This window comes from Pezoporus wallicus, unplaced genomic scaffold (assembly GCF_028554395.1).
Source record: "Pezoporus wallicus isolate ANWC-B61680 ecotype Strahan unplaced genomic scaffold, APGP_CSIRO_Pwel_v1 contig_5787, whole genome shotgun sequence".
NCBI classification, from domain to species: domain Eukaryota; kingdom Metazoa; phylum Chordata; class Aves; order Psittaciformes; family Psittacidae; genus Pezoporus; species Pezoporus wallicus.
The window spans coordinates 1479272-1507210 of NW_026637253.1; the positions used below are offsets into that span (position 1 = coordinate 1479272).

Below are 27939 nucleotides of genomic sequence, written 5' to 3' on the forward strand. Positions count from 1 at the left end.
TGTAATTGTCCTTCCCCCACCCCTTCTTTTTTTCTCTGCCAGCTGTGCTGTTTCCTACTTGCCCTGGTTTTAGGGTTTTAATATTGGAAAGGAGCTATTGCTGGGTGCACAGGTCCTGTCTGTCCATGAGGAACTCTGCTTATGTTAGTGGAACTGCACATCAATAGAAGGATATATCCCTAAGGATGACAAAAGCATCGTGGAGCATTCCCAGGAGATACCAAGGGCTATTTGTGACCTAGGCTTCTTACCATACACAGTGAAACTCATACATGTTTCAGTTGTGGAGAAAAGATGACTAACCTTACTACAGGAACAGAAACCTTTAAAAAATAGTGTCTAGCACTGGTCATTAGGAACTTCATAGCTCATCTTACCTTCTCTTTGCCTCAAATAATATTTTAGTTACTTTAATGCATGTTAAAAGATATGAAATTGAACTTAGAACATCAGTGCTCCTCATAGTCTCTGTCATGAGAAAGCCAAGACACAAAATCTGTAGTTTAAGGCAAAAACAAACCAAGTGAATATAGCCTGATGTTATTAGAGGAGTCAGGCAGCAACACTTGAGGAATTTTCAATTCCAAAACTAATCAGTAGACTACAGCCTCCAAACATCGCATAAGAGGCTTCTGCTCAATATGTAGCACAATCGGACATCACTGTCGGAATAATATTCTTGTAGACAAGGAAAATCACTCTGGCTTCAAATTAAAGAAAGAGAACTGAAACCACACTTTTCCCATGGCCGTGACTAGATACAGTCAATTTCTCCAAATGGCACACATTCTCCTATGCTATACATAGGCTGTAGTAATGCCTTCACATAATGAAGTATTATGGAAAGAGTTTCTGTATCAACAGTGAATTTATTCCCCAAGTAGATCTCACTTGAGAAGAAATTGTTACCTTAAATGTTATCTGAAAGGAGCAGCATTTCTTTTCCAGTTATTCAGAGTGTGTGTGCAGTTTAATTAGGTACTGGCTCAGCAGGTTTCAAAGAACTACAGTGCAAACAGAGACAAACTTTTGTTTCTCTTCCCAGGAACATCTGTCTCCTCAGCAGATATTTAACTCATTAGTGAAACAGCAACACTATGACATCCAAATGACAGAAAACCCAAGACCAGGTTAATGCACATGGAAACCTACACACATTAAATTAATCCCAATTGATGCAAATGAAAAACAAGCATTTTCTAGGACTTCACCCAATCTTGACTTCATGTTTACATCATTTCAGTCTTAAGAATATCTAAGTTTAAAAGCATAGCAAAGACGCTTGCTTGTTTGTATGCTCAAAATGTAACAACACACAAACTGTATCAAAGAATAACTTTGGAACAACCAATATGTTTTTAGAACTCCTATTGTAACTTTTTTTGATTACCCTTTCTGTAACTCATCCTTTATCACAAGGCAGATGGTTATTAAGAAGCTGGATTCATTGCAATTAATTAAACAGTATATTTCTAACATCGATATTGAATGATATGTATGAAGTAAGCCATACATTTTATCCTGCATATCAATTCCACCTTTTATTCTTGGTAGACTACATGCACTGTTTTCAATACTAACTGCACTTAATAATTCATAAGCGTGAATCAAGAAAGACCTTTTTATAATGAAAAAAAAAGAAAAAAAGAATCTCATTTTGAAGTGTGATCATAGAAAGATGCAGATATGTCACTTGAAGACCTGCTGTTGCTGCCTAGGCTACAGAGAAGATGATGACAGAGGAGGGTCCTCACAGATCATATTAGTTTTTCCATGAAACTGCCCTAACTTTGCACAATCATTGCAGAAACACAGTAAAAATTCTTCTACTGTTTCTGTCCAGCAAAGGTGATCTAAAAGTATCTGATATTTCTCAAAGCAAATTACTTTGAGTATCTTTAGGGAATGTGAAATCAACTCAAAGTATAAGAAAGTATTTGTCAGTTTTGGTTAAGGATAAAGCTATCAAGAAAGATCCAAAACCAAACCCCACAAACTAAAGCATGCCTTTGACTGTCCAGCTAACTTAAAGGTACAAACAGGAAAATGTTAACAAGGTTTGGTAAGCCTGAACTTACTGCAGTATCCACTAGCCCTGCTTCTTCCAGCCTTCTGCTTCCATTTGTAGCTACTTCTCAACCCATTGTTCAGCCATACCCTCTGCTACATCACTCCTTCAGAGACTGCCAAATTCACACACAAAACCTGCACATCACACATAATGCACTTCTCTTGGGCCCGGATAGCCTCTCCCTCAGTATAAAGAGTTTGCCCAGATGACTGTAATCTGCAATGCGCTGAAAAATCAATGCTGGATAACTGATTAAGCTTACTAAAGGAAGGGCTGGAAAATCGGAGCAGAATCTTAATAAGAAAAGACAAGAGTTTGAATCAGTAACATATTTCCTCTCGCTTAAGCCTCATTCTCAGTTTGATTTTCACTTTTCAGCAGCACATCTATTATATCTAAATACCTTTAGTTCTCAGGAGTCCCTTCGGTATCTCCCTCTCAAAAGCAAGCCTAACCCTTGGGTTTGCTGCATTAATATGATTGCCTGGAAAGACCTCAAAGTGCCTGGCAGGATTAGTGTTTATGACTCAAAGCACTGAAAAATCAAAGGGAAGGGATTATCATTAATAAAGCTATTTGGCCTAAAATGAGCAGCCTTCGAACAGAAACTTTCTCAGATACAAAGGAGATAGTACCTTGTGCAACAGCAAGCTTAAGACTGGATTGTTTATGGAAAAGTTCTTCTTTGTTATGAGCACTACAGACCACTTCCCCTCCACATGTTCTCATGGCGGATAATAAGTTACTACACGTGTGCTTAACAGGCAGACTTTCTGCATTTCTATTCCCTGTATATCTGGATAGCTAATGCAAAAGCAAAACAACTATCTGTTTTCATGTCAACGCAAGCCTTGAAAACAGCTTTTCCCTGGCCTCGATTGGACAAACATCTGTGGTGGGCCCAGTTTTACACAGGCACAGCTGTTGACACAGCTTTCTCCAAGACAAGGGTTTTCCATCTGAAACTAGGAGTTTGTTACAGAGTCATGAATAATTTTAGGGTAAGGATTCTCAGTCCTGCTTTTTGCTGTAATCAGTGGCAAAACAAACTTTCCTGAAGGAAGCTTGTTTCCCAGCAATTTTGAAGAGAAAACTCTGTGTGGTCTCCAATGTGCTTTACATCATTAAATAAATGTAGACCAACACATGTGACTTCTTTCCGTATCGTATTCTCTACTGAAGCACAAACTGAACAAATGCAACAAATCTGGCTGCAGAAGTACACACTGGATAGTTGTGGTTTTGAGCAGCATTATAGGAAGCAGCCTTCCAGCTTTCAGATATTTTCTATTATTTCACAAAAATCTAATCTTCTGTTTTGCTTCTTGCCTCATTAAACAAAGCTATTTATGTTCATCTGTTAAATGTCTACAAGTTTTGAATATTTTTTTAACAGTGTAAAAGTCTTGAATATCCTTCAGTATTTTTAATGTGGAAATTAACAAGCCCTGGATAATTAAACTTTGCAATAAATAAACAGCTACAGAATCAAGGCCAATTAAACCATTAACAGTCCCTAAACTAATAAGGAACTTCATGTCATAGGAAGTAAGGGGGAGAAGGCATGCATGAACTTATTCCACATTGCTGTATGTTATAGATTGCAGTTTTATGACACAAATATTTTTTTATTTTACTGATTCGGAAACATTCTGAACAGAGTGTTTCTGCACAAATGCATACACGTGGACTTTTTAGAACAGAAAAAGTGTTAGAGTATTTCTAAATTCTATTTTGTAATAGAAAAATATTTTAAATCAAACTTTGGAGTTAAATCAGAAGAGTTCATTGAACTGCATTCAATCCAACATTTTTAATTAGGTGAATTTTACCATTTTTTATCACCACTGCTGTACAGAACAGTTACTCTTAAGTATTGTACTATTCAAACTTCATTTTTTCTATGAGAAGAAAAGGTGAAATTTAAATTTGTCACTTTTCTACTAGAAGTGAGAAATAAATAAGGCAAATTGCTGGACTTCCTGCACTTGTGACTTAAAAGACACAAATAAACTCATATACTTCTTTCAAATCCAGACACCTGTGAAAGAGACATAAAACCTGAGGTGATCACTAAAGGCACTTCGCTCCTTGAAGTCAACTTACCCAGTACAATGGTAAAATAAACTAGTATAAGGAGGGATAGCATCAGCTGTGTGTTCTGACATGCCATTCCCTCATGCCCTGAAGCACATATTCAAGTAGGTTCCATTTAAAGTTTTTAATGCTGCACACAAGTCCCAGTTTGCACATTTTTTAAATATATGATTTTTAGGTTCGGAGACTAGAACAATGTCAGCATAATTTCACAGCTTCTCTATATGTAGCATTATTAAGGACCAAATATAGAAAAATAGTTCCACATAGAGAAACCTGGCATAAAAGTACATTATTTAACTTTATCATAACTCACTTTGAAGCTGAGCAGACCAAGGAAATTTTACTAAAGGAAAACAAAACAGTGTCCCTCCATTAAGTTATTTTAGAATTATCATTTCCTGTAAATTCAGATTCTGTTTAATCAAATTTACTTGCTATTAAAGCCTACCTCTTATGTTTTGCTATGGTTCAAGTGTCTTTTTCAAAACAGAAATTCATAGCGAGCAGTTATTTTATACAGATTGAAAACTGCATTTCAAAATTAACAGTAATGCAAGCATTATAATCATGTGATCTTGATGTTTGGTATAAATTCTTTTCCTAAATCTAAGATTTACCATCCAAACTATAAACCCTCATCAGTACAGCTGAAAAGGCATATACCCCATACAATTCACATTTCACCCTTAACAACATACATACATCTATATAGGCATGTGTGCCAAGGTAACTCTTTTTAATCTTAGAAAAATATTCTTCCTGAGAAAAATCAACTAGGTTAAATATGGCTTTTTTTTTATTATTCTTTTCCAGATTAACTCAGTGCCTTAAAGCCAAGCAGGTCTCTGATGCAGCATTAATACAGAAAAAGGTACATCTTTCAAAGGTACACACTCGGTTTTAGCTGTTTTTACATTTCACTTTAACAGCTTTTTTCTGTATATCTTCCATGCCACAGAGGATTATCTTCAGTAATCTTAAAGATTAGAGAATCTCTTTTAGCTGCAAGGACTCTGGTAATGAGCCTGGCTTTCATACCAAAGACTCCACAGCACTGTTGGACTTTAAGAACACCACACTGAGAAAGCATGAAGATGGCCCAGAGTTTGGAAAACAACAGCTGGATTTTTATAGAAGGTTACTGATTCTGCCTGTTCCAGAAAACAGCAACAGGACAGTTTGGGCATTCAAATATTGATGGAGGGAAAAGATGCCTTGTGTATGTATCCAGTGATGCAGCTCTTCATGCTACAACAAAACCCAAAACTTTATGTTAATGCCTGAATGAGTTCTTTGTTAAGAACAAGTAATAATACTGCTATTTACTGGACAGTAATCACAGTTTAAGACCATTACTCATTTCCATCGTCGCTAACATCACAGAAACAATGCCAAGTATACTCAGAAAGTAAAATAGATGTTAGTGTAAGATATATAAAATACCTGCTGTATTTTGTTTCTAGATCTGCACAATTTAAAGGCACTAATGCTGCTAAAGACTGCACTGAGGTCTTTCAAGAGAAACTGAGACATTTCCTAAATTTTCTTATTTGTTTTGCCTGCCTTTCAAAGTAAAGAACAGCAACATTCTTTTCCTTTTGAAAGATCTCAAGTCACTCTCATTCCCTACAATACCACCCTTTCACTTGGGTGATGAGTTTTATATCCATAGAAAAAATACTTGTCTAAGTCAGGGTTGTCTCACCCACAAGACATATAAACTGAGCCCCAGGACTCCTCATTAAAAAGCTCCTTTGGAAATAATAGGAACTTTCAGTACCAGTGTCCTGGTTAAAAACAAGCTCAGGTAAATATATTCTCTCTATATTTTCCTACAGTTGCAAATACACATTGTATTGCGTATTCAATTACACAACAATTAAGTTCAAAACCAAAGCTGAATAATGCTCCTCTTAAATAACTGCTATATTTTGATGGCATGCATTCAGCTCTTGATAGCCATTTTAAATCTTTCAAATTGAAAAGTGTTACACAAATTTGATCTATTGTAACTATAAAATAACTTCAAAGGACCTACAGTTGTGCTTTTTCCATAATATTAATTATTATGTATTTTAACACAGTTTATGTTTGATTGAAGGCTATTGCTTTTCCCTCATATTGCAAAGAAGGGTTGGTTTAGAAATTTAAACAATACTCCTGTGTTTTTACCTTCAATGTGTCTGAAGCTTTAAAACCAGTTTAAGATATTATGGACCAGAGTCAGCAGGAATAACAAATCAGTGATACTCTACTGTGCAAGGCCCTATCTGCACCAAGATACCTGATGAAGGGTGCCAAGAGATGGAATAGCTATAGCACTGGACCACTGAGAGAAATCCCACTATTTATCTACACTGTGGGATAGCTGTAATAGGTGTAATTAGCACAATATCCTGTGGATAATGGATTTTATTCACGCCTGGGTTTTGACCCTGGAAGCTTAGAAGAAAGGTGCCAGCAGCCCTCTCCTGTCTCCTTTCTTGAAGTAATGCTTATAACCAAGATTGTGTGGCTGGAATAACACAGCTGTAGGCATCCTAGATTGCCTCTTTCGGCAGAATTGTGACAATGATGTTTCAGAAAAATATACAGAGAAGAAAAATACTGCAAAACTAGACACTGTAGAAAATATCCCCTTCAGACCACAGTAATAGTCACTACATCAGAGAAATACTTTTTGCACTTTTCTTCTCTAGCAACTAAGAACTCAGAAGGTAGGAACTCTCAGATACGAATTCAATCTTTTTTTCCTCTTTTTTTTTCTTCTTTTTTTTCAAAAACATATCTTTTCTAAGTCATGAAAAAAGAGATAAAAAGACAAATAAATGCCAGATGTTTAAATGTCAGACGTAAAAAACCCTTTCAAATAATATCTTAGGTATAACCTCTTCAGTTCGGTAAAGAAACTAGTTCTAAACAGTCTTAACTGTATAGAAGTCTAGCTGTGAACAGTCCTAACAGGTGAATTCCTGAATGTGTATTTACTCAAATTGAGTTGAATCCTTTTTTCATGTGATTTTAAAACTCACAATCCAATAGAAGCAGTGCAATTAGAGCTCCTCTTGTTCTGAAATTTCTGTAGCTAACAATCTTCCTTTGTCCTCCAAAATTTCAGGGCAGCATTCCCTAGACACTATTGGAAAGTCTGGATACAACTCAGTCTCAAAAAGTAGTATAAGTCCATCATGTACTATAATAGGAAGCATTCATGACTAAAGCCTTATTCAATGTCCCCTTGTGCAAAAGAAGTACAGGTGCAGATTTGTCAGAACACCTGTCTTTGGGAAACCAACTCAATTACTGAAGTTCTGCATATAAGGGGCCTGATGTGCTCTGCAGAGAGCATCTGGCAGTTTCAGTGGTTGAATAAATATTTGCCTCCCAGACATCCGCAGCATCAAACAGGGAGCCTGGGGCAACCAGACTCCTAACTTACAACTGAAGTTCTTACAGATAGTTGGGAAAAGTGTAATCCTAAATTTCCAGAACAAGAAAAATTACCATGTTTACTTCTTAATTATGTAAGATTGACATGACCTGAAGAAAACTTCTGCCAGAAAAGAACCAGCAAATTCTGAGGAAAACCCAACGATTTCAAAATTGCAACCATCCCACCAGGAACTGCCATGGCCACCACTTTCCTTGGTTTCCTTGATTAAAAGACAAGATTTTTTTATCCCTTCTCACTTTTAGAGACACATTTTATGCAGCAAAAAGCATCTATGTTCCCTTTACTGTGTTTACCTTGAACCCCAGCAATGCCATCAAATTACCAGAATTGAAGCTCTGCATTATGCAGTAAAAAAATAACCCTAAAATATGTAGTTATGTCTCTTTTACAAAACATCTTATTTGCCAAGAGCCTTTGGTTACATAAGGAGTGATAAGATCCAGTCTTTTGCTATAAACCTCAATGCTTTCTTGGGGCTACAAAATATTTTCAAGAAAAAGCTTTTCCAGACTTTTCATACCTTAACAATACGATGTTTTGCATTAGATTTTGTTTGGACATGGGAAAGCCAGACGCATCATATTAATTTTCAGGCTAACACTCCTATGAGACCTTTGCCAGTATAACTCAGTGTATGTTCAGCTTTATCCTAATAGACCACAGTCTGGAGACTTTAAGCTTTTTCCTAATAATGATAATGATCTAACTTTTTATCCAAATATTTGGTGGAGTTTATCTGAACACCTGGGCACTCTGTATACCTCTCTAGTGCCTTTAATTTATATTTTTACTTTTGCCTCATAGTGCATATACACAGAAGTCTCTCTTAATATCCTGGCAGCTCTTTAACGAATCAAATTAAAGGAATTTATGTTAAGATGAAAACTAATGTTTTAGGAAAATCAGCTGAGACTTGTAAAGGCTCCAAGGCTGGTGAAGTGACTCCCACACAGAATAAATCAGTATAACCTGGCCAACTTTATATTCCTTATGCCGTTTTATTCTTTTTTTTTATATCCTAAAGTTTAATGAAATCAGACTGTGTTGAGTGATTAGCAAATTGTGAAGAAAGATGATATCTTTATGGGAAATATCTATATAAAGATATGCTGATTATTCAAATCACTGATTTTAAAGAGCAACAGATTAAAGTCACAATATAATGATGAGTTCAGGGATCAAAACACAGCCCAATACAATGTAACTAGCATTAAAATTCTCAGTAGTAAAAAAAAATATTAACTTCATTTCTCATTAAAAACATACATTTTAATTGCCCTTAGTACACTTGCTATTTGGAAACATTATAACACCTTCATAAGCCATTTGCAAAATATCAAAAAAATAATCAATAAACATTGATGTAATTAATTTAGTGATGAAATTCTGGGCCCATAAAACATACATGGCACATTTAGAATTAAAAAAAAAAAATTAATGAAAGCATCTGCTTGTTTTGTGCTAATGCACTGACAATACAAGAAATCCAAGATGGGCACTAGCTCTCATTATTTGAGGTGTATTTCTTAAAGACTTTCAAAAAGGCTTGCTTTAGCATGAGGAGTGCTAAATAGGTCAGCAAATGGACACTCAAAACATTTCTGTGAGACAGCCAGAAAAACTCTCAGTAACTTCTTCAGACTTTGAATCAAGCCTTCAGATCTCAGCTGTAACACATTTTCTGCAACTTTTCAATGAGCAATGGTGGTGTCTGTTCTGAAAACTAAATGTATCTTTGTATTTCTCTCACAAAAGATCAGAACCCTATAAGCACCATCTGGACTGCTTCTTTATGAATCTGTACTTTATGCAGATATGGTCTTCAAACACAGACTGCAAAAATCCTATTGCAGCAGCAGACAGACACTGGAATCCTTATCCAGGAGTCCTTTGAACTGGATCAGGCCCTCCCTATGCTTTGTATAATAAAATCATTGAACCTATTATGCCAGTTTATACATACCGTAATTGCATAGCTATTACCTTATGACAGCTTTCTGACATACACTCTTACCTCCAAGGCATGCACCCATGGCCAGTGAGAATATTAATGGTTTCATAGGCAAGTTAACATCAGGATCTTTACCCAGGTTGAGAAGTACAGGAATCTGTGGTTTAAAAAGAGAGAGAGATTCAGGAGACATTATCAGCATAATATAAATAAAATTCATTAAATAAACCACCACCAAGTCCAAAAATAACTTGTGGGTGGTTGTTTTTTTCTTTTTCTTTTCTTTTTTTTTTTTAATGAGCATCTTTGCATCATATTCCCCACTGACTGTGCAAGTCCCACAAACCAAAGAGAAGCTATCACCAAAGTAAGGCCAAGCCTGACACAGGTACTGCTGACAAAACTGAGGCTTTCTTAATGTTACAAGTGCTTCCCATCAGATCCTTCTAGTTCAACAGGAAACTGACAGTGACTGCAAATAAATTCCCCGTCCATTTCTTTATATCTATATCCCCTCTTGAAACCTATGAACCTTGAAACCTCATGAAACATATATCCCCTCTTCTTACTGGGAAGAGATGCCCAGACCTTCACAATTCAAGATGGCTGTAGACCATGTGTCACTAACTAAAAAATTCTGAAATCCTTGTTATAATCAAAAGTGTCTGAACTGTTAGGGAAAAAATGAATTCTTAAGCAGAACTGATATTTTACTCTTTATTAGAACATTATGTTTACCAGAGAAAGTAAGTTTAGTTCACCGGGAAATATTTGCAAAATAAAATAAATAAAATAAAACTAAACTAATCTAAACTAAACTAAACTAAAATAAAATAAAAAAATTCATGTTAATTGAGAAAAATGTTTTGAGTTCAAATTAAGTGTGTAACTTCTTGGTTTGAAAGAAAGGTATAATCAGTACCTGTAGGAAAGGTCATTAGCAAGGGGAGAGGCAATAATGTTATTAGCCTGGTTTTCATGTGTACAGAGGTCTATGGGACCAAAAGGAAGAGAGAAAGAAGAAGTAACAGCCTAAGGAGGAAGGAATTATACATCTTAAAATCAGTGCTTTCTCAGAGTCCATGATTTTCAGTAGTGAATAGAGCTGGGACTTTTAATCCTCCAATTTGTCATCTGAAAATATTTCACAGGTCCCCCTCAAGGGGTGTGATCTCAGAAGTGGAACAGCTGCTTCCTGAAAAATGTTTTTACTTTGATGGCTGAGCGATGCTCAGCTTTACTGACTGTGCATGTTCTTTTGGTATGGAGCAATATATAGGCTTTATGAAGAATTAAAACCCTTTCCACATCCCTTCTTCCAGTGCTGCTAATAATCTCTCTTAAATCCTGTAATTGATTAACCTAAATAAGTTAATGTCTAAACAATTATTCTTGAATTGTACATTGCCTGAAGATGTCTATTTCTATTTTAAGGCCTAAAGAAGGGTCTGCATGCCCGATCTCCTGCCTGCGTTTTTTTTCCATTAAACGGTAATGAAAAATTTAATTTCTCCCCACCAACTGGTTGGTGGTTTCTCTCAAACTATCACTGTTACAACATAATGTCTGTTGTCATATGTATTTCAAAACAACACAGTGCTTCAACATAACCCAAAATTTAAACACAAACACTGAAATCACATGACAAGCTCAATCTTTGCTCAATCAAAATCAAGCATTTTCTCCTACTACATAATTTTGTCCAGAAAACCAAAATCGTTTATTTGGTTCCTCAGGATCATTTGCAAGTATCCTGATGTACTACAGTAACTCACTTGTTGCAGGACACAATCTGAGCCATGCAGACTAGCAATACCTTTTAAATTAGACTCCTCCTTGTGCTTGCCCTGCACAGCACAGAGAAGGTGGTTAGGCAAAGGAGATTAAAATGTTAATCCTATTTTCTTGCTTTGAGGTTGGTCCTGAAGCTGTTGCCAGCCAGCTCCCAAGCCCAGAGCAAGTAACGCCATTTTCACACTTTGCTGGTGAAAACCATGCAGAAAGCAAAGCCCTACAGCCCTCCAGAAGCCCTCTCCCTAATTACAGCACTGTGAAGGACAGGGGAAGGGAGAAGTAAAACAGAGATCACAGACAGCAATTCCATAAGATGATTCACTGCTAGGTATTTGCAGCCACATATGCATAATACTCCCATCAGAATATTTGGTTCTCTGCTCAGTGAAGGAGCTCAGCATCAGGACCTCTGTGTTCTGTAATTCTCTACTGATTAAAGACAAAGAAACCCTCTAAAAGTCACTCAACAAAGGTTTCAACTCACTGTGTCTTCTTTTAAACACAAAAGTGCATTGCAATGTACCAAGAGAAGGTACAAAAGTGTATAACATGCTTGAATCTCCCTTTCTTTTCCTTTTTTAAACACAAAAAAAGAGTATTTTAGGACCCCAAATATGCACTTGACCCCCTTGGTTTTACTGTTCTCTCCTTGACAAAACATAAATTTTGTGGCAAGGGACAAACATCGAAACATGCCTTAGCAATACATATATGTGTATACTTGAATTAGAATATTTTCCCTATTTAAAGGAATTCATTTCTACCAAAGAATAATGGTTATGAGTCATATAGGGAATGGAAGTCCTACAGATCTCTGACACATGCCTGAAGTTAGGTTTAACATGCACATATCCTTTGTAAATGACAGGTATTTCCAACAAGGAATGCTGTGTCATATGTTTTGAATAATGACATGAAAGACAAATGCAAAACATACAGTTAAATTTCTAGTGTTTCACATAGTACTATTAGCTCAATTCATAAAATACACTAATTTTTTGCAACCATTATGGATTACTGTGTGTGTCAACTGAATGCCACAAGGTTTCCAAGTCACTGGCATCTATTTTTTTTGATCTAAAAGTTGGCATAATGCAAACAGATTGTTCTAATTTTCATCCCAATAACCTTCCTTCTCCAGAAAAAAACAATGAAGAAACTTGATCATCAGCCAGAACTCTTGAAGCAATGTTGGGAAGCAATTAAAGCCAATGGGCTTTTCTCATCGCTTAAGCATTTGCATTTTAAATAGATAAGGATCATGCAACAGAGTCAGTTACAAAGGAACCTGCCTCTCTGTTTTGTCCCAAAATCGTCTTTAACACTTTTTTGTCACATATTGTCACAATTATGTACTAGGCAACAGTTTTGAACTATCAGTATCTCAAACCTTAGCTGCTATAACTCACCTGAGTGTTAAAAACAGAAATGCAAAATATAAATGGGGTAGCAGGAAACTTTTCACTGTACTTTTCAATGTTTTTGAAAAAAATATATTGGTTCTACAACTCTTTCTGATTCCAGGCATAAACATTAACAATAGCATCAAAAGCACTCCAAGCTAGAATACCTTGTAAACTGGTGTATACATACATTTGTATAAATATCTTTGTCCCATTGATTTAACTTTTTTTGAATAGATTATTTCCTGCTTTTACAAAGTGCTGCTCAACAGCAAAAGAACAAAAGTTAAAGCTTATGAAGCTTCATGTTTCCTTCATTATTCCTTCATCAGATTATGTCAACAGCATCCTTATCAATATTAGAAGAAAAAAAATAATATCTGAGAAAAAGAGCTTTCATCTTCTTACACCCTTTATTTCAAGTGTCTTACCAGGATAAATCTCTATTTGACTAGTTTCTCGAAAACTTGCTAATTTTGCTGAAAAGTTTGATATTGATGCACCCCACACTGCTGCTTGATTGTCAGGATTTAGATAAAATGAGTGATGTAGCTCAATAAAGCAAAGTCATATCCCCCTCACCCATTCATTGTAAGACTATCTGTCTCCAGGTACTAAAACAGAAAAGCTCAACTGTAAAAAATAATGACTGTACCTGGAAAAAGGATAGTGTCCTCAAAGACTCAATACAGAAAGGAGAAAGCCATTCATCTTGATTCTGTATAAGGTGTTACGTGTATAATATATACAGGATATGAGCTAATGCAAAAGAACACTAGTGTCTACAGATGTTGGCACATATGTCTATATAGCTATCTTAATAAAAATCAAGCCTTGTGAAGAAAATCTTTGTTTATAACATATACTGTGGAAGTACATAGCTGCAAATAAAAGTGGAAGTGTATGTATTTTCACTTATCAGCTGCGCAGTGCAGTAGAAAGCATCACCTTATATTGTCCATTTTGTCTATTCTTGCAAAATGACAGAAAACCAGCAAATCATGTCTTTATTTTGGAGTTCTATTGCTGCTCTACACCATGGGATTTCATAGCATATGCTTTGCTAAGAACTGCATGTGGTGAAGATGCCTTCTGTGAAAACTGCAGAGAATGTGCATGGATAAAAAGTTAAATATTTGTGGTTTCCCAAATTGTTGATGATTGACCTGTCTCTGCAGACAGACACTATCCTGAAGCACTGAAATATGGGACATAGAAAACTCTTGTAGGGCAGAAGGCAAAGAAGATTAAAAAATAAAACTCACACTAAGAACAGGAAATACACACAAAATATTCATACTGCAAATAAAAAAACCTGATAGTTTTAGAGGCAATAAATAGTGGGCCAAAAATTACCTAGTTTCTAACAAAGACCTGCCAGAGACTGTCACCTTGCCAGCCAGGTGGTTAATGGAAATTGCTTATTATCTCATGTTGAGGAAATAGTATTTAAATGCAGCTGAAACAGGAAATCACTGCGGCTATATTTCTGGTAATAAAAGAAAAATATAAACAGATGGCTCCAGCATATACAGATGATAAAACATGTCAATTAAACTAAAAAGCATACTACTAATAAAATCACATCATCTAATATTCTAAGGGCAGAAATCTGTGGCTATTTAAATGACAATACTAGGAAAATGCAGGCCTTAAAAATGAGCAAGTCTGCCTGTCAAGGAATATCATTATGAGTTTAGCTGGTTCAAAAAGGAGGAGAAATATCAGAGGATTAACAGAATGGCACATAGACCATCACTACATGATTCACCAAATTTTTTCTTCAGACAAAGAAAGACAGATATTCAACTTATAGGGGGCCTATAAGTATGCTGGATAGGGACTCTTCATTAGGGAATGTAGTGATAGGACAAGGGGTAATGGGTTAAAACTTAAACAGGGGAAGTTTAGATTGAATATAAGGAGGAAATTCTTTCCTGTTAGGGTGGTGAGGCACTGGAATAGGTTGACCAGGGAGGTTGTGAGTGCAACATCCCTGGCAGTGTTCAAGACCAGGTTGGACAATGCCTTGGGTGATATGGTTTAGTGTGAGGTGTCCGTACCCATGCAGGGGGGTTGGAACTTGATGATCTTAAGGTCCTTTCCAACCCAAACTATTCTATGATTCTGTGATTCTATAACATGAAAAAAACCCTTGCCATTCAATAATTAAAATGTGTGAGACTCATTAACTAAGCACCTGCTTTATGAATTGTACATTCACAGAAAATTTGTAGGTGTGTTTAAGCAACTCCCAGATGTATCGATATGCATTGGATTTGCTGTTGGCAACATAGCCTTTACATACAGTCAGAGTTCTTGGAGTCCCCCACAAAGTATGTCTCAAACTCAAAACCTGGACACTGAAGTTGTAAGGGACCAGTCTGTATTAGCTGAATATACACAAGACCACAGGGCCTGAAGGAGCTCATCCCAGAATACTGAAGGAGCTAGTGGATGTTATGGCAGGACCATCTACTAAAGGCCTTAGGAGCCTGTGGAGGTCCCTGCTGACTGGAAGCTAGCAGATGGTGTTCCAGTCTACAAAAAGGGGGTGAGGGAAGACTCAGAGAACTCCAGACCCATTAGTCTAACCTCAGGTCCTGGCAAAATTATGGAAACGATTATGTGAGTACTGTTGAAAGGCATTTAAAGAATAATGCAATCATCAGGCATAGTCAACATGGATTCACAAAGGGAAAGTCATGTTTAATTAATTTGATATCCTTCTATGATAAGGTGGGAAGGCAGCAGTGTCGTTTTCTGGATTTCAGTAAGGCTTTTGATACTGTCCCTCACAGCATCCTTCTGGACAAGTTGTCCAGCTGTGGGATGAGTGGGTTCTCAGTGCACTCAGTGAAGAACTGGCTGAAGAGCTCAAAGGGTTTCAGTGAATGGGGCTACATCCGACTGGCGACCAGTCCCCAGCGGTGTTCCTCACAGTTCAGTTCTAGGGCCAGTTCTGTTTGATGTTTTTGTCAAAGATCTGGATGCAGTGACAAACTGCACCGTTAGCAAGTTTGTTACTGGGGAGTCAGTGGGAGGTGCGGTTGACTCTCTTGAGGGACAGGAGGTCTTGTAGAGGGTTCTAGAAGGACTGGAGCATGGACTAGGATTAATGGGGTGATATTTAACTAGCTGAAATGCCGGATTCTGCACCTGGGGCTGAGTGACACTGGACACAAGCATAAACTGGAAAAGGAGTGGCTGGAGAGCAACAGATCCTTGCAGGAAGGGATCCGAGGGTGCTGGTCGGCAGCAGGCTCCATAGGAGTCAGCAGTGTGTACTCTGGCAGCCAGGAGGGCGAACCGCACCCTGAGATGCATCAAACACAACATCACCAGCCATTCAATGAGGTGATTGTCCTACTGGGTTCAGTGTTGGTGCAGCCTCACCTTGAGCACTGTGTGCAGTTCTGGGCACCATGATTTAAGAAGGATGTTAAAGGTACTTCAATGTGTCCAGAGGAGGAAAACAAACCTGGTGAAAGGGCTAGAAGGAATGTCCTGTGAGGAGTGGCTAAGGGCTTTGGGTTTATCTAGTTTGGAGAAAAGGAGGCTGAAGGGCAACCTCACTGGTCTCTACAGCATCCCCAGGAGAAGATGGGTAGAGGTAGGTACTGAGCTCTTCTCCCTTGGATCCAGTGATAGGATGTGTGGGAAAGGTTCAAAGCCCTGCCAGGGGAGGCTTAAGATGGACATCAGGGAGCATTTCTTTACCAAGGGGATGGTCAAACACTAGAACAGGCTTCCTAGAGGACTGGTGGGTGCTCCAAGCCTGTCAGCATTTTATTTAAAAGGCATTAGCTGTTGGTCAGCCCTGGATTGTTCAGGCAATTTGACTAGAAGATCCTTTTAGTCCCTTCCAACTGAAATATTCTATTCTAGTCTATAATCCCAAAATATTTTGCTATCGTACATATTTTATATATTGAAAAGAAATGATTGATTTTCCTATCCCTTGCAGGCAGTTATCACAATTGCCAGGCATGTTTATGCAATGAAGCATAATAAACACTCCCTCATACAAACATCTATTTAATTAGGAAGCTGGATCTTCATTTTCCAGTGTTCAAAGAGAAGGGAAAAGTCCTGGGATTACAATTCATCAACCAAGTCTCTATATCCTCTTCTTGTTTTGGGGTAGTTAATGATGTTTGCATTCATGACAAATTATATGAAACAAGCACTTGGAAGATACTCTGAAGACTGCTTTGTCTTTGTGGGGCTTCAATGCTGTATTTTAGTTTAACACAAACAGAATTTCACCAAGACAAAACAGTAAAAGTAGTAAACTTCTGATGAGCTAAGTGCCCTCAGAAGCTCATTCCAATGTTTCATGTGTGCAATTATCTTTCTACAGTGTCCTCTGTAGCATAAAATACTTGCAGTGTTCTGAGCTCTTTGAAGAGATTTCAGTTTAGTGACCTCTGTACATTAGTTCCACATGGTACTGACATTTTTGATGGCAGGGCTAAACAAGATTTACTCTTGTCTAGAGCAAATTAGAATTTGACTAACAATGGTGGTGAACTGAAAAGGTTCAGGGTAAGGTGCTTCAAATAATAAACTAATCTGATTCTTTGCAATTTCAGAATTTTTTAGTAAGAGAGAAATCCTCACAATGCTGATGCTGAAGGCTGCTGAAAAGCATCAATGTGTTCAAAATGTTTAAACACATGAATATTTTTTACCTTAACATATTTCTATCTTAAAATACTTGAAAATATTTAGGTTTTGTTCTTAAGACTGCAGATAATTTGGTGTGTTTGTGTTTTAAGATAAGCAAGAATCCTTACTTGTGTACATATATGCCCTGCCCGTGGCAGAGGGGTTGAAAATACATGTTCTTTAAGGTCCCTTCCAACCCTAATCATTCTATGATACTGTGGTAGGTACTTAAAAATTTTTTCTTCTAAGAAATTATTTCTCACCTGTTTTCATTACTTCATTTCATAAAACAGTTTATTTCTAGAATTCTTTGTAATGCTGGCTGACATATTCATATTTTAATTGCCTATTTTAAATATGGATCTACAGCTTTCATTTTGCACATTTTCTTAAGGTAAGAATCAGTCAGCTATAAATTTTAATGCTGTCAAATCTTAAACTTAAAAAGGACCAGTCAACTTTTTCCAAATCCAGATAAAGCGAAATTTTTAGGCCCAAGATCCATTAATAAGACACTAACATTTTTTTCCTTGCACAAGGCACATTATGAATCTTGCACATTATGAATCTGATTATCTCACTAGCACAATGAAGCTGAAATAAAAATCTGGGCAAACATACTTGTTTTTTTTTAAGAAAACACAATCTCTCAGTTACAGAGCTACTACAGATTTTTCTCTTTTTCTTTCTTCCAGTTACACACTGTACATGTCAAGCCCCAGACTCTACTGGAATCCCATATTTATTCCACTACTTAGGCAGGTTCTGGGTCCAAATACATATCAATTGTATGGGTTACTTCTACATGACCAAGTAACATGGTGTAATAGGAGATGGAAAGATTTGGAGCTGAATCTCTTCTTATCTACAGCGCCTTCAACCCGGGGCGGTCAGTCACCTTACACTGGGGGCCCTTACCTCTGTCCAGTCTCATGCCATTTCTGAGTTACTACACTGAATGTGTGCAGCCCACCCCATCTCCCTCCTCCAAGTCTAGACAGCATGCATTGCATAATGTTGCAGGGAAAGAATGGAAGACCTTATCCAGCAACACAGAGGCAGTGCTGGGGATATCCCATGAATGAACTGATGCCTGTTTTCTTGCACCAACCCCGCTCCTGAAGGAACAGAGAAGTATGACTTTCTAGACACACTTCCCATAGCAGTAGTTTTGTCCACAGTCATCTGGAGGCTCACAACCAGAACTGGGATTGGCAGGACTGTCTCCTCCATGGAATACAGACAAAAATCGTGGTATACTCACTCTTCTAATGCAAAAGATGATAGACTGTTTGTATCCTCAACTGTGAGCTGCCGCCAAGCCTTTAATCATCTCTGCATGACATTTTAGGAATCTATATCTGTGTATAAGTCAAACAAGCTGTCATCCTGTGAGCCTTGTTTCCCATAACTCCTACTGATCAGTGACTAACTACCTTCAGCTGAGCAAATCCACTATTGGCAGAGGTCTCTGATGCCATCCTCCAAACACTCTTTGCTTAGTCAGAGCATACAGCTGATACCTGTGAAACCACACAGAGTTTTTGTATCTTTAGGTTCAAAAACTAGGACGAACTTGGTGAGTCCCACATCCCTACCCAATCCGTCAAGGCTACAACTATAAAAATCACAAGAGAGATTCCCCCACTGTCATGCAGACATTTGTTCACGACTCAAGGAGATTTATGGAGCCCTGGAGGGACTCAGCATGTCTGTTTTCTATTATTACGAGTGGAGGCTCAGCTGTGTGGCTGGAACCTTTTGTCAGGAACAGACAGGATCATTCATGGCTACACCATAGCAGGTGTCCCATACTCCTATATCACTAGGGCATAAGAAACCAGACTCATACATAAAGGTATGCCAGTATGATCACCTGTTTCTGAGTACACACTTGGGGTTAACTTCCAAGCTGCTGCTCCCACTGTGAGAACATGTGAGTGAAATATGTGGCTGAATAAGTGAATTTGCTGTGTGGATGTTTATCTAATATTAATAATCACAACTTTATTATGTAAATAGCCAGTCAATAAATAAAAGGAGATACAAGAAATACCTGTTGCACTGTGTGTCTATTACACACACGCACTCAGTCCTCAATTAGAAAAAGCCATTCTACAAAAGAGCTGGGTTCAACATATGCAATATACCTCATCAAAAGCTCAAAATTTTGACAGATACAGTGAAAAACTGCCTTTCAAAACTAAATAGTGGGTTTTTTTATCAGTGGGAACCAAGTGCCAAAGAAACAAAAATTATTTTAAATGAAAGTTTATACAATCTTATCTATACAAACTTGGGACTTTGTTACTTAGGAATTTTCTGTAAGTATTTTCTAATGTATTATGACACAGACCAAAGTGCAAGCTCATTCAGTGAGCTAGATGACACTAGATCTCAACATTAATATCTTAACACCTCAGCTACTGACTGCTTTTGCATAGGTGAGAATATGCATTCATTTTTCTTTCTTCCTGCCTCCTCCCTCTGCCTACTTTTTAAGAAAGAAAAAATTATAACAGTTTCTTAGGTTCAGCCCAAAACAGAATGAAAAGTATATACATTTTAAATGTTTAAATTACTGGCACAGAACCTTCCCATGTCCATCTGCATTTCCCTCCCTCAAAGATACGAAAGAAGTGATCTTCAGCCATCCCAAAAGATTCCTGCGTTTCAATTCTATTAATTCCCCAAAATATACTTCTTTAAAGGGTTTCTTTCAAAACCTTTAAATGACTTTTCGGTCAACATGCATGTAGCTGCTTTCTGATATTGCTCCAAGACAATTTTCATACAGTAGCTGGATATGAGGCAAAACCTTCTAAGCTAAGATTTCTGCATTACTGCTTAATAGTCATCAAGTATTTGGTGAGAGTGACTCAACCTGAAACAATTCCATGCCTATTGCTTGAAGTCTGTTGTTAAATCAATATAATTCCACAGGAAACACCACGGTAATCAAACTAAAATACCATATTAATATATAACGATAAGGCAGTCACAGATCTGTCCAATCTGTCATATGCCCTGTTAAGAAGTGCTGTAAACCTGGACACAGGTTAAGGGTGGACATGACCATCCACTAACAGTGGAAGAAAAGAGGCACAGAAAAGTTATAGTTAGCTGAGAACAAGCTGTAACAATGAATCATTCCTATGGTATAACAAATAGATTATTGAACTTTGAACAGAGAACTTGATTGAATAAACCTGTCTGAGCATGCCCCTAATTTATTATAATTTTATACTTTTTTGATATTAAAACTCAGCCTCTGATAAGCATTTATTATGCTTAACATTATTTGCCGGTTTTAAACTAATTAGATAAGTAAGGTAGCAATAAAAGGTTCAGGTGTTAAAAAATTCAGGTGTTAAAAAAAAAAGCATTAGCATAACTACACACCACATAGAGGGAAAGTATTGATCACAGTAGATAGATATTGAGAGTTTCCATCAAAAAGACAATTTTACTTTTCAGCTATAAATACGGATAGAGAGGAGAAGGTACAAAAACGAAGCCTAAGCACTGCCCCTAGTTCCACAGCTAACTGTAGCTTCTAGCAGCAATGGCCTGCTAGGTGCCTAAATGATACAAATAAGCTTGTGATAATGATTCGATCGCAGGGGATAAAGTAAACTACCACACAGCAGAGGTAAAAATACAAAGCAAATCATAATCAGCAATCTCAGCTCCCTTGCCACCACCAGAAGGAGGACGCTCAGCTGCTGCAGAGACCTTACCATTGTAGCCGTGAAGGGGATATTGTCAATCACAGAGGAGGCCAAAGCAGACACCCAGAGCACTAAAATGATGGCCACCACCAAGCGCTGGTCCTCAGGAACCACCTGGAATTGGCAAAGATTAAATCACAATTTGGGTGAGATGGTCTGTAACGCCCACATACACGCGCACACACACGCACCCCCATGGCATAATTGCACTTTCTTCAGTTTCAATTTATCATCATTTATTATTCCTTTAGGCTCTGAATAGGAAAAGCATCTTAAAGAACATAGCCCAACACAATCACTTCTTCCACGAAAATTTGAACAAATAGATATACAAGGACTGATATTTCTAATACTCTTACTTTGATTTCACACAAGAAATACATTGTGGAACTGTGAATTTTCACCTTTAACTGTTTACACTTTTTTTAACCTTTGTATTTTGGGTTTTTTTTAGACTACAGAAAAGGTTTCCCTTTTGCATTTATGGCTACATTTATTCTGGCTGTGGACAGATGCATCCATATTAAATATCACCCATGCCAAATTATGACATGCTTTCTTGATATTGCTGATACAAGAATACAATCATTAGCATTGAATTCAAAATGGAAGTATTATGCATTATTCTATTGGAGTAATTCATATTTATTATTCTATTTTCCTTACCTGTTGAAAAACTGTAAATATTTTAAGCATACCTTTATTAATAAAGCCGTCTGTTCTCCTATATAGTCTATTAAGTGAAGATGAGCCAAAGCCTAAAAATATATATATAAAAAAATTATACCAACTAGTGAAGTACTGGATACAGTTACATATTTTTTTCAATGAATGTAAGAAAATACAATAATTCCTTCCCATTCACAAGGTATTTATTTCATGTAATTTCTACAGCAACTTTGCAGTTGGTGGGAAGAAAAGGAATGGCAGAAACTGGTAGCTGTATTTGCAGAAGTGGGTTAGTTTTAGTGGAATGACTGGTAGTATTACTTGAGAGGGTAGGACACAGGCGTAAGAGAAAGCCTGAAATTTAAATCTCACATTTTTCAGTGAATATGTATTTTATGAATACTCAAACACAACTGATTTTAAACCAACTTCCCCAAATCACAATATTAATAGATGTCATGCGTTTAAGGTTAGATGAAATCAGGCATCTTGGGCTCAGTCTCAGATGAAGAAATAGGAAAACAAAACACGTATTTCTGTTAAACAGCTTTCTCAGACCCATTGAAAAAACCCAACAGTACGTATCTGCTAAAACCAGGACAGAGATCTTGGGTGAATGGAAACTGGCACTGAGGCAGCAGCACCTGAAAGGCAGGAAAACCAGCTCTCCAGTAGCTAAGTCAAGCACCCAAATGAAGGAGGCAAGCCATGTACACGGACCCAGGCACAGCCTGGACCAGAGTACTCGTCCTCCCTGTGAGAGCTGCTCCCACTTGTACAGGACACTTAGACAGCATACCGTACAATCATGGTTACTGCAATGGATGAAAAGACATAGGAAGACCCCAGCCTAGTGGTGATGGCTCTGATCTCCCCTCAAGCAGACAGGATACAAACTGAGTGTTCACACCCAGGAGAACAATCTACTCCTTCAAACTACAAGGTAAAAGGGTGATTTTAACTCATGAGAGCAAGCCTGCAATTTACTTTGGTTTTGTTTTCTTTTCTTACAAGTGTCCAGAACGAATCACTATTTTCAGGCTGAAAAAGGTATATCTATTGCTATGTTTTATTCTATGACTTCTCAGTTTCTAAGGGGGATAAAATCATTCTTGGCTCAGCTTGGACCAAGCTGTTCAGCTTTCTTTCTTTTTTTTTTTTTTTTTTTTTCTGCCATGACAAAGAATCAGTCAGCTCCAATGCCTCATTTACTGACTGCCATCCAACACAGAGCCACAGAAGTCAGTATTCACACAATGCAACTCCATATAACCCACACACCTGGCAGTCAGACAGAGCCCTTCAGAGACATTGGTAGAAAAAGCACCATTCAACTCACATGTTGTCAAATTCCATGATAGAGATGGACAAAGATCCTAATAGGCACAGAATGGTATAAGACATGGTAATGTCAGAGTGACAAAGGGGTTGTCATTCAGACCTGCAATTCCTGTGCCTGCAACTCATTCAGGAAGCAGCTGAATGTTAGTAGTTTGGGTATCACTGCATATTAAATTTGGCCCAGAAATTATATTTCCTTTTAACAATGCATTGCACAAGAAAAAGTGTATCTACATTTAAAGACACAGCACACAGAAAACAAGTGAGAAGACTTTTAAACACATACCCATAACCCTTACATTTAAAAAATAGGTATTTTTTCATTACTTTAAGGTCTCAGGAGAAAGTTTCCTAAGAAATGAATTGTTGGTGGTATTTTTAAGTTACTATTTTCATTCTAAGCTATCTGTGTTGCTTATAAACTCAAATGTTACGACAGTGACTTTTTAAATGTTTGCAAAAGCAATACATTAATGAACAGTAATTTTTTTCCTGCTGTTGCTTTGTGTTCACATTTCTAAATAAAGTTTTTAGCACAGTCGTAAGCAATTAGGCCCCAGAATTATATTCAGTTAACACTGCTGCCTTGTTACTTAATTATCTATTAACAGAACATATAACTTTTCAATAACACTCAAAATTTGTTCTGGAATCCAGACATGGTACGACAAAAGAGATATTTGGGAAAGAGGTAAGGGAATGAAGGACACACATCCCTCCTGCCAGACAGTCAGTCTGCACGTAACCTGTCACGTCAGAGACTATCACTGATCAGACAACCAGCTTCAGGATGTCTCTATGATACCCAGGCCAAATGCCTTGAAGCACCTAAGTGAAAGTCAATTAGCACCCTGCTACTGGCCTCCCGTAGGTGTTAACTGCACAGAGGGAAGATCTAGATCTTCCTAGATCTTCCCATGTCTTCTAAGAGAAATAACTATTTCTGTACTAATTAATGTCTTCAGGCATACTAGTTCCCATCTGAAAGCTCAAAATAGAGTTGTACTGCAGAAAAAATCATGTACCATTTTAGATCAAAGTTTACTTTAAGCACAAAAATCTGTTTAAAATCCTCTTATGGATAATATGCCATGGTGACTGTTGTAAATAAACTCTGCCTGAAGCAATTAAGGTAAAATGTCAATTTTGACTATAAAGTGAACAACATACTGTATCCCTCAGAGGGGAACTTATGTCACAGAAGATTTAGACTGATTTTATACCCTGTAACAGCCACTTGTGAACAAGGACTAAAAAGACAGTGGTAGAGATGAATTATCCAAAATATAAAACAGAAAGCAAGAGAGCTCCAAAGGATTTCCAGCTTTTTCATTACAAAAGTTACCAGACTGGGCTGATAAGCACCCAATGGCAGAACCTCCAAGAGCTCCCTCTTTGCTCTAGAACTCAAACCACATTTTCTGGATTGACTTGAAGCCTAAGTCCCACTCAGGTTTTTAAATGAGCCTTGTAATAGGAATGGGAACATTTATAGCAGTAGGAAATAGCTTCAGACGGGGAACCATTCAAGGTGAAGGATCATCAAGGGTGAGGAATACTAGCTGACAGCTGCTGAATGCCTAGACCATGAAAAGATTTCATGTTTCAATGCATATCTTTGTTTTGACTTGTTTCTTCTTGACATCGTTAACTTAAATGAAAAGAAAATGCCTTGGCAAGGACTGTCATCTCCTGCAAGTCCAAAGTGTAATGGATTCAGACCAAAATTAGCAGTGATGATGCACAGAACATTTTTCTCATTCATTTATGTAGAAGAATTTAATGTCTCACATTTTCTCTTGGCTATCTGTACAGGTTTCTTTCATGACCTTAAACTGCTGCTATTCTAGGGAGCTAAGAAAAGTATTCTTTCATTATCAAACTATACACTAGTGACCTGAGAAATCATAAAAATGAAGTTCAGTGAATTACAACAGTTGCATCTGAAGTCTGATTGTAAATGGCAAATAACTTCCTGTGTGTTTTACTAAGTCATTGTGCAGTCACACAGCATTGAAATAAAAATCAAAAACATTCAATCCAAGCTAAAACAATAAATACATCAGGGAAGGCAACTAATATGCTGTTACAGCAGCAGTAAAAAAAAAAAAAAAGAATATGGCTTCAGTATGGATTCCCTAGAAGAGCTAGAAAATGCAAAGATATATACAGCCTGGTAAGGTAGAGAACAAAAAATTGCCTGTATTAATGGGTGTACAATAAATCAATATTTTCTGGTGAGTTTTGGACCTAGTAGATTGAAAACAAACCTCTTAATCAGAATTTCCATTCATCTTCTCAGAGGTTACCAGATTTTGACTTCCAGTTTGGCATTAATTACAGTTAGCTGGATTATTCTCTGTGTTGTTTCAAATTTTGTGCCTTTTACTGTTGATGATTTTTTAGTAGATCCCAATTTATAAATTTTTGGTCTCTCTACAGTTACTGGAGGCAGGGGAAGGAGGTTGTGTGAGTAGTTTTGTTCTTGCAGGTTTTTCCCAGGCTGCTCACTCAGACAATTCACTAGCCATGGCAGTGCCAGTGGTCACTTGGGTTTTGTCAGTCATGTTTATAGAACATTATTACATCATTTAAACCCAGCAAATTACTACTGAAAACTACTGAGCATTCTAGAAGCCTAATTGGCCAGTAAATATGAGTATTCATACAAAGAATTATCGAAAGAGTTGGGGTAAAAATAAATCCTCTCAAGCTATACAAAAGCATCAAACAGTAAATAAAATGGGGTATAAGCATGGCTGGACTGTGTCCGATAGTCAAGCAAACAAACACACAAAAACTACACAGCAAGACAGCCAGGCATTTCAAGTACTGAGTATCTTTTTAAATTGCAGTTCCAATCTGAAATTCAGTGATGTTGTCCTATCAAACCATACTCCCATGAAATCTCTTAGGCCATTGGGTAGCCAGCATGCAGTAGACATCATTAGGAACATTTTCCACCTCTAGTTTATTTTTGTTCCTTTATTTTTCCTATCACTTGTCCAAATAATTACAAAACACATAAATACATATAAACTATGCAGATATAGATTGCCAACATACCTGGAAACTAAAATTCTTCATATATAAAAATGATCATGTCAGATATATATATACAACAAATGCAGCAGAAGGAGAATCAGTGATACCAAGCTTAGACTGAAAAATTAAATATCAAAGAGGTTCAGCCAGCTTCCACCAGTCTGCAATTTCTCTCTATTCTACCATGACTACAATCAATCTACAATATTCCAGTGGGATTGAATATGCAGAGGCACATAATTCACATTTGAAATTGGTTGTAACTATTCAAGCTTTAGAAATCAGAGAGTTATTACCTCCATGAGAACAAACAATGCTGCAAAGAAAAGAAGGGTTGCCCACTCAACTCTGTTCAGTATCATCTCAAAGTCATGGATGTCTGCTAGCACAAGCAGCCAAATGGCTCCCAACATGGCGATCCAGCCTGCACGAGAAAGAGAGAGAACACTTTATACTTAACAGACTTCTTATGGGTTACCAAAGTAAAAGTTAAGAGTCTTGCCCTTTTCAGAGTAACTCTGTAACAGGGAAAGTTCACAGATACTGCAGTATGAATGGTCTCTGCTTTCAAATTAAAATAAATTAGAAAAGAAAAAAGGCAAATAAGGCACATTTGGGCTGCCCCAATAATCAATGGTTGAATCCCAGAGAAACCGTTAGGTGTTTATGAGGTAAAATGAAGGATTCTGGACCACCTGACAGGCTAGCTGAAGCCCCAGGGCCTTGAAGAATCACTGGCTACCTGCTCAGGAAGATAAATAGAGGAAAGGAAAATCTCTTTAAAAAAGAAGAGGAAGTGACTTTCAATAGCAGAACAGGCTTCCTCCAGACAGGATCCCTCTATACATCCTGAAGTGATTTAAGGCACATATATAAGTAACTGATTGAAAGTAAATGCAAATCAAATGCAAAATCAGCCAGAGAATATAATTAACAGATCTCTGGTCCAAGCAAGGCTCATTTTCTCTCTGCACAGTTAAAATGCTTTAGCTCTTTGATTCCTCTGGCACATTTATTTTAAACAATAGAATGGGATTTCAGATATGAAAGAAAAAGGGGTTGGGTGGACTTTTCCTCAGAGTAATATTCCTCTTACTGTTTTTCTTCTCTATTTTTTCCTAAATAGCAGATGATTTTTTTTTTTTTTTTTTTTTTTTACACAAAACCCTAAGATACATAATTTAAGAGTTTGTTGTTTGGGGTTTTTTTTTAATGCCATAGAAATAAAGCCTGCCACTGCTTCAAGTTATTTCTCTGTTTGTTGTGACTATTTTATAAGCTTCATCCTATTTCATATATTCACAGTCAGAAAGTGATGGATTCACAGAAATGCAGAAAAAAATGAGGGAGAAAGAAGAATAACAATCCCTGCTGGCAAACAACTTTAAGTCACAAACTTATAATCAAATAGTAAACGTGACCTAGGGAGAATAGGCTCTTGCTATGAAGTGGATAGATGAATAAAGTGAGCCCTCTCCAAAAGCCTTCAGCAACTGTAAGAAAATTCAGAGATACAAGACTGTTTCACAAAATTTTAGGCCATTCAATTTACTGTTTATGCATAAGAGTTTTTCCATTTGAGTTAAAACAAGAAAGAGATCAAAAAACGTCCAACAGTATAAAATTAAGCTATATTCCATTTAAATCCTATTTAAATATAAAAGAATTAAAGGCCCCAAAGGTCCTCACTCTTCATGAAGCTGTAAATG

The 27939-nt window shown here is 37.1% G+C and overlaps 1 protein-coding gene across 1 annotated transcript in view; it reads right to left on the bottom strand.

Moving 5' to 3' along the window:
• Positions 1 to 27939, bottom strand: part of OCA2 (OCA2 melanosomal transmembrane protein) — a 189865-nt gene that overhangs the window by 35078 nt on the left and 126848 nt on the right. The window contains exons 19-22 of the mRNA XM_057404472.1: positions 26527 to 26654; positions 21874 to 21933; positions 21185 to 21289; positions 9640 to 9733 (exon numbers count right to left, since the gene is read on the bottom strand). Of these exons, the coding sequence (XP_057260455.1) occupies positions 9640 to 9733; positions 21185 to 21289; positions 21874 to 21933; positions 26527 to 26654 (387 nt within the window). The remainder of the gene's footprint in view (positions 1 to 9639; positions 9734 to 21184; positions 21290 to 21873; positions 21934 to 26526; positions 26655 to 27939) is intronic.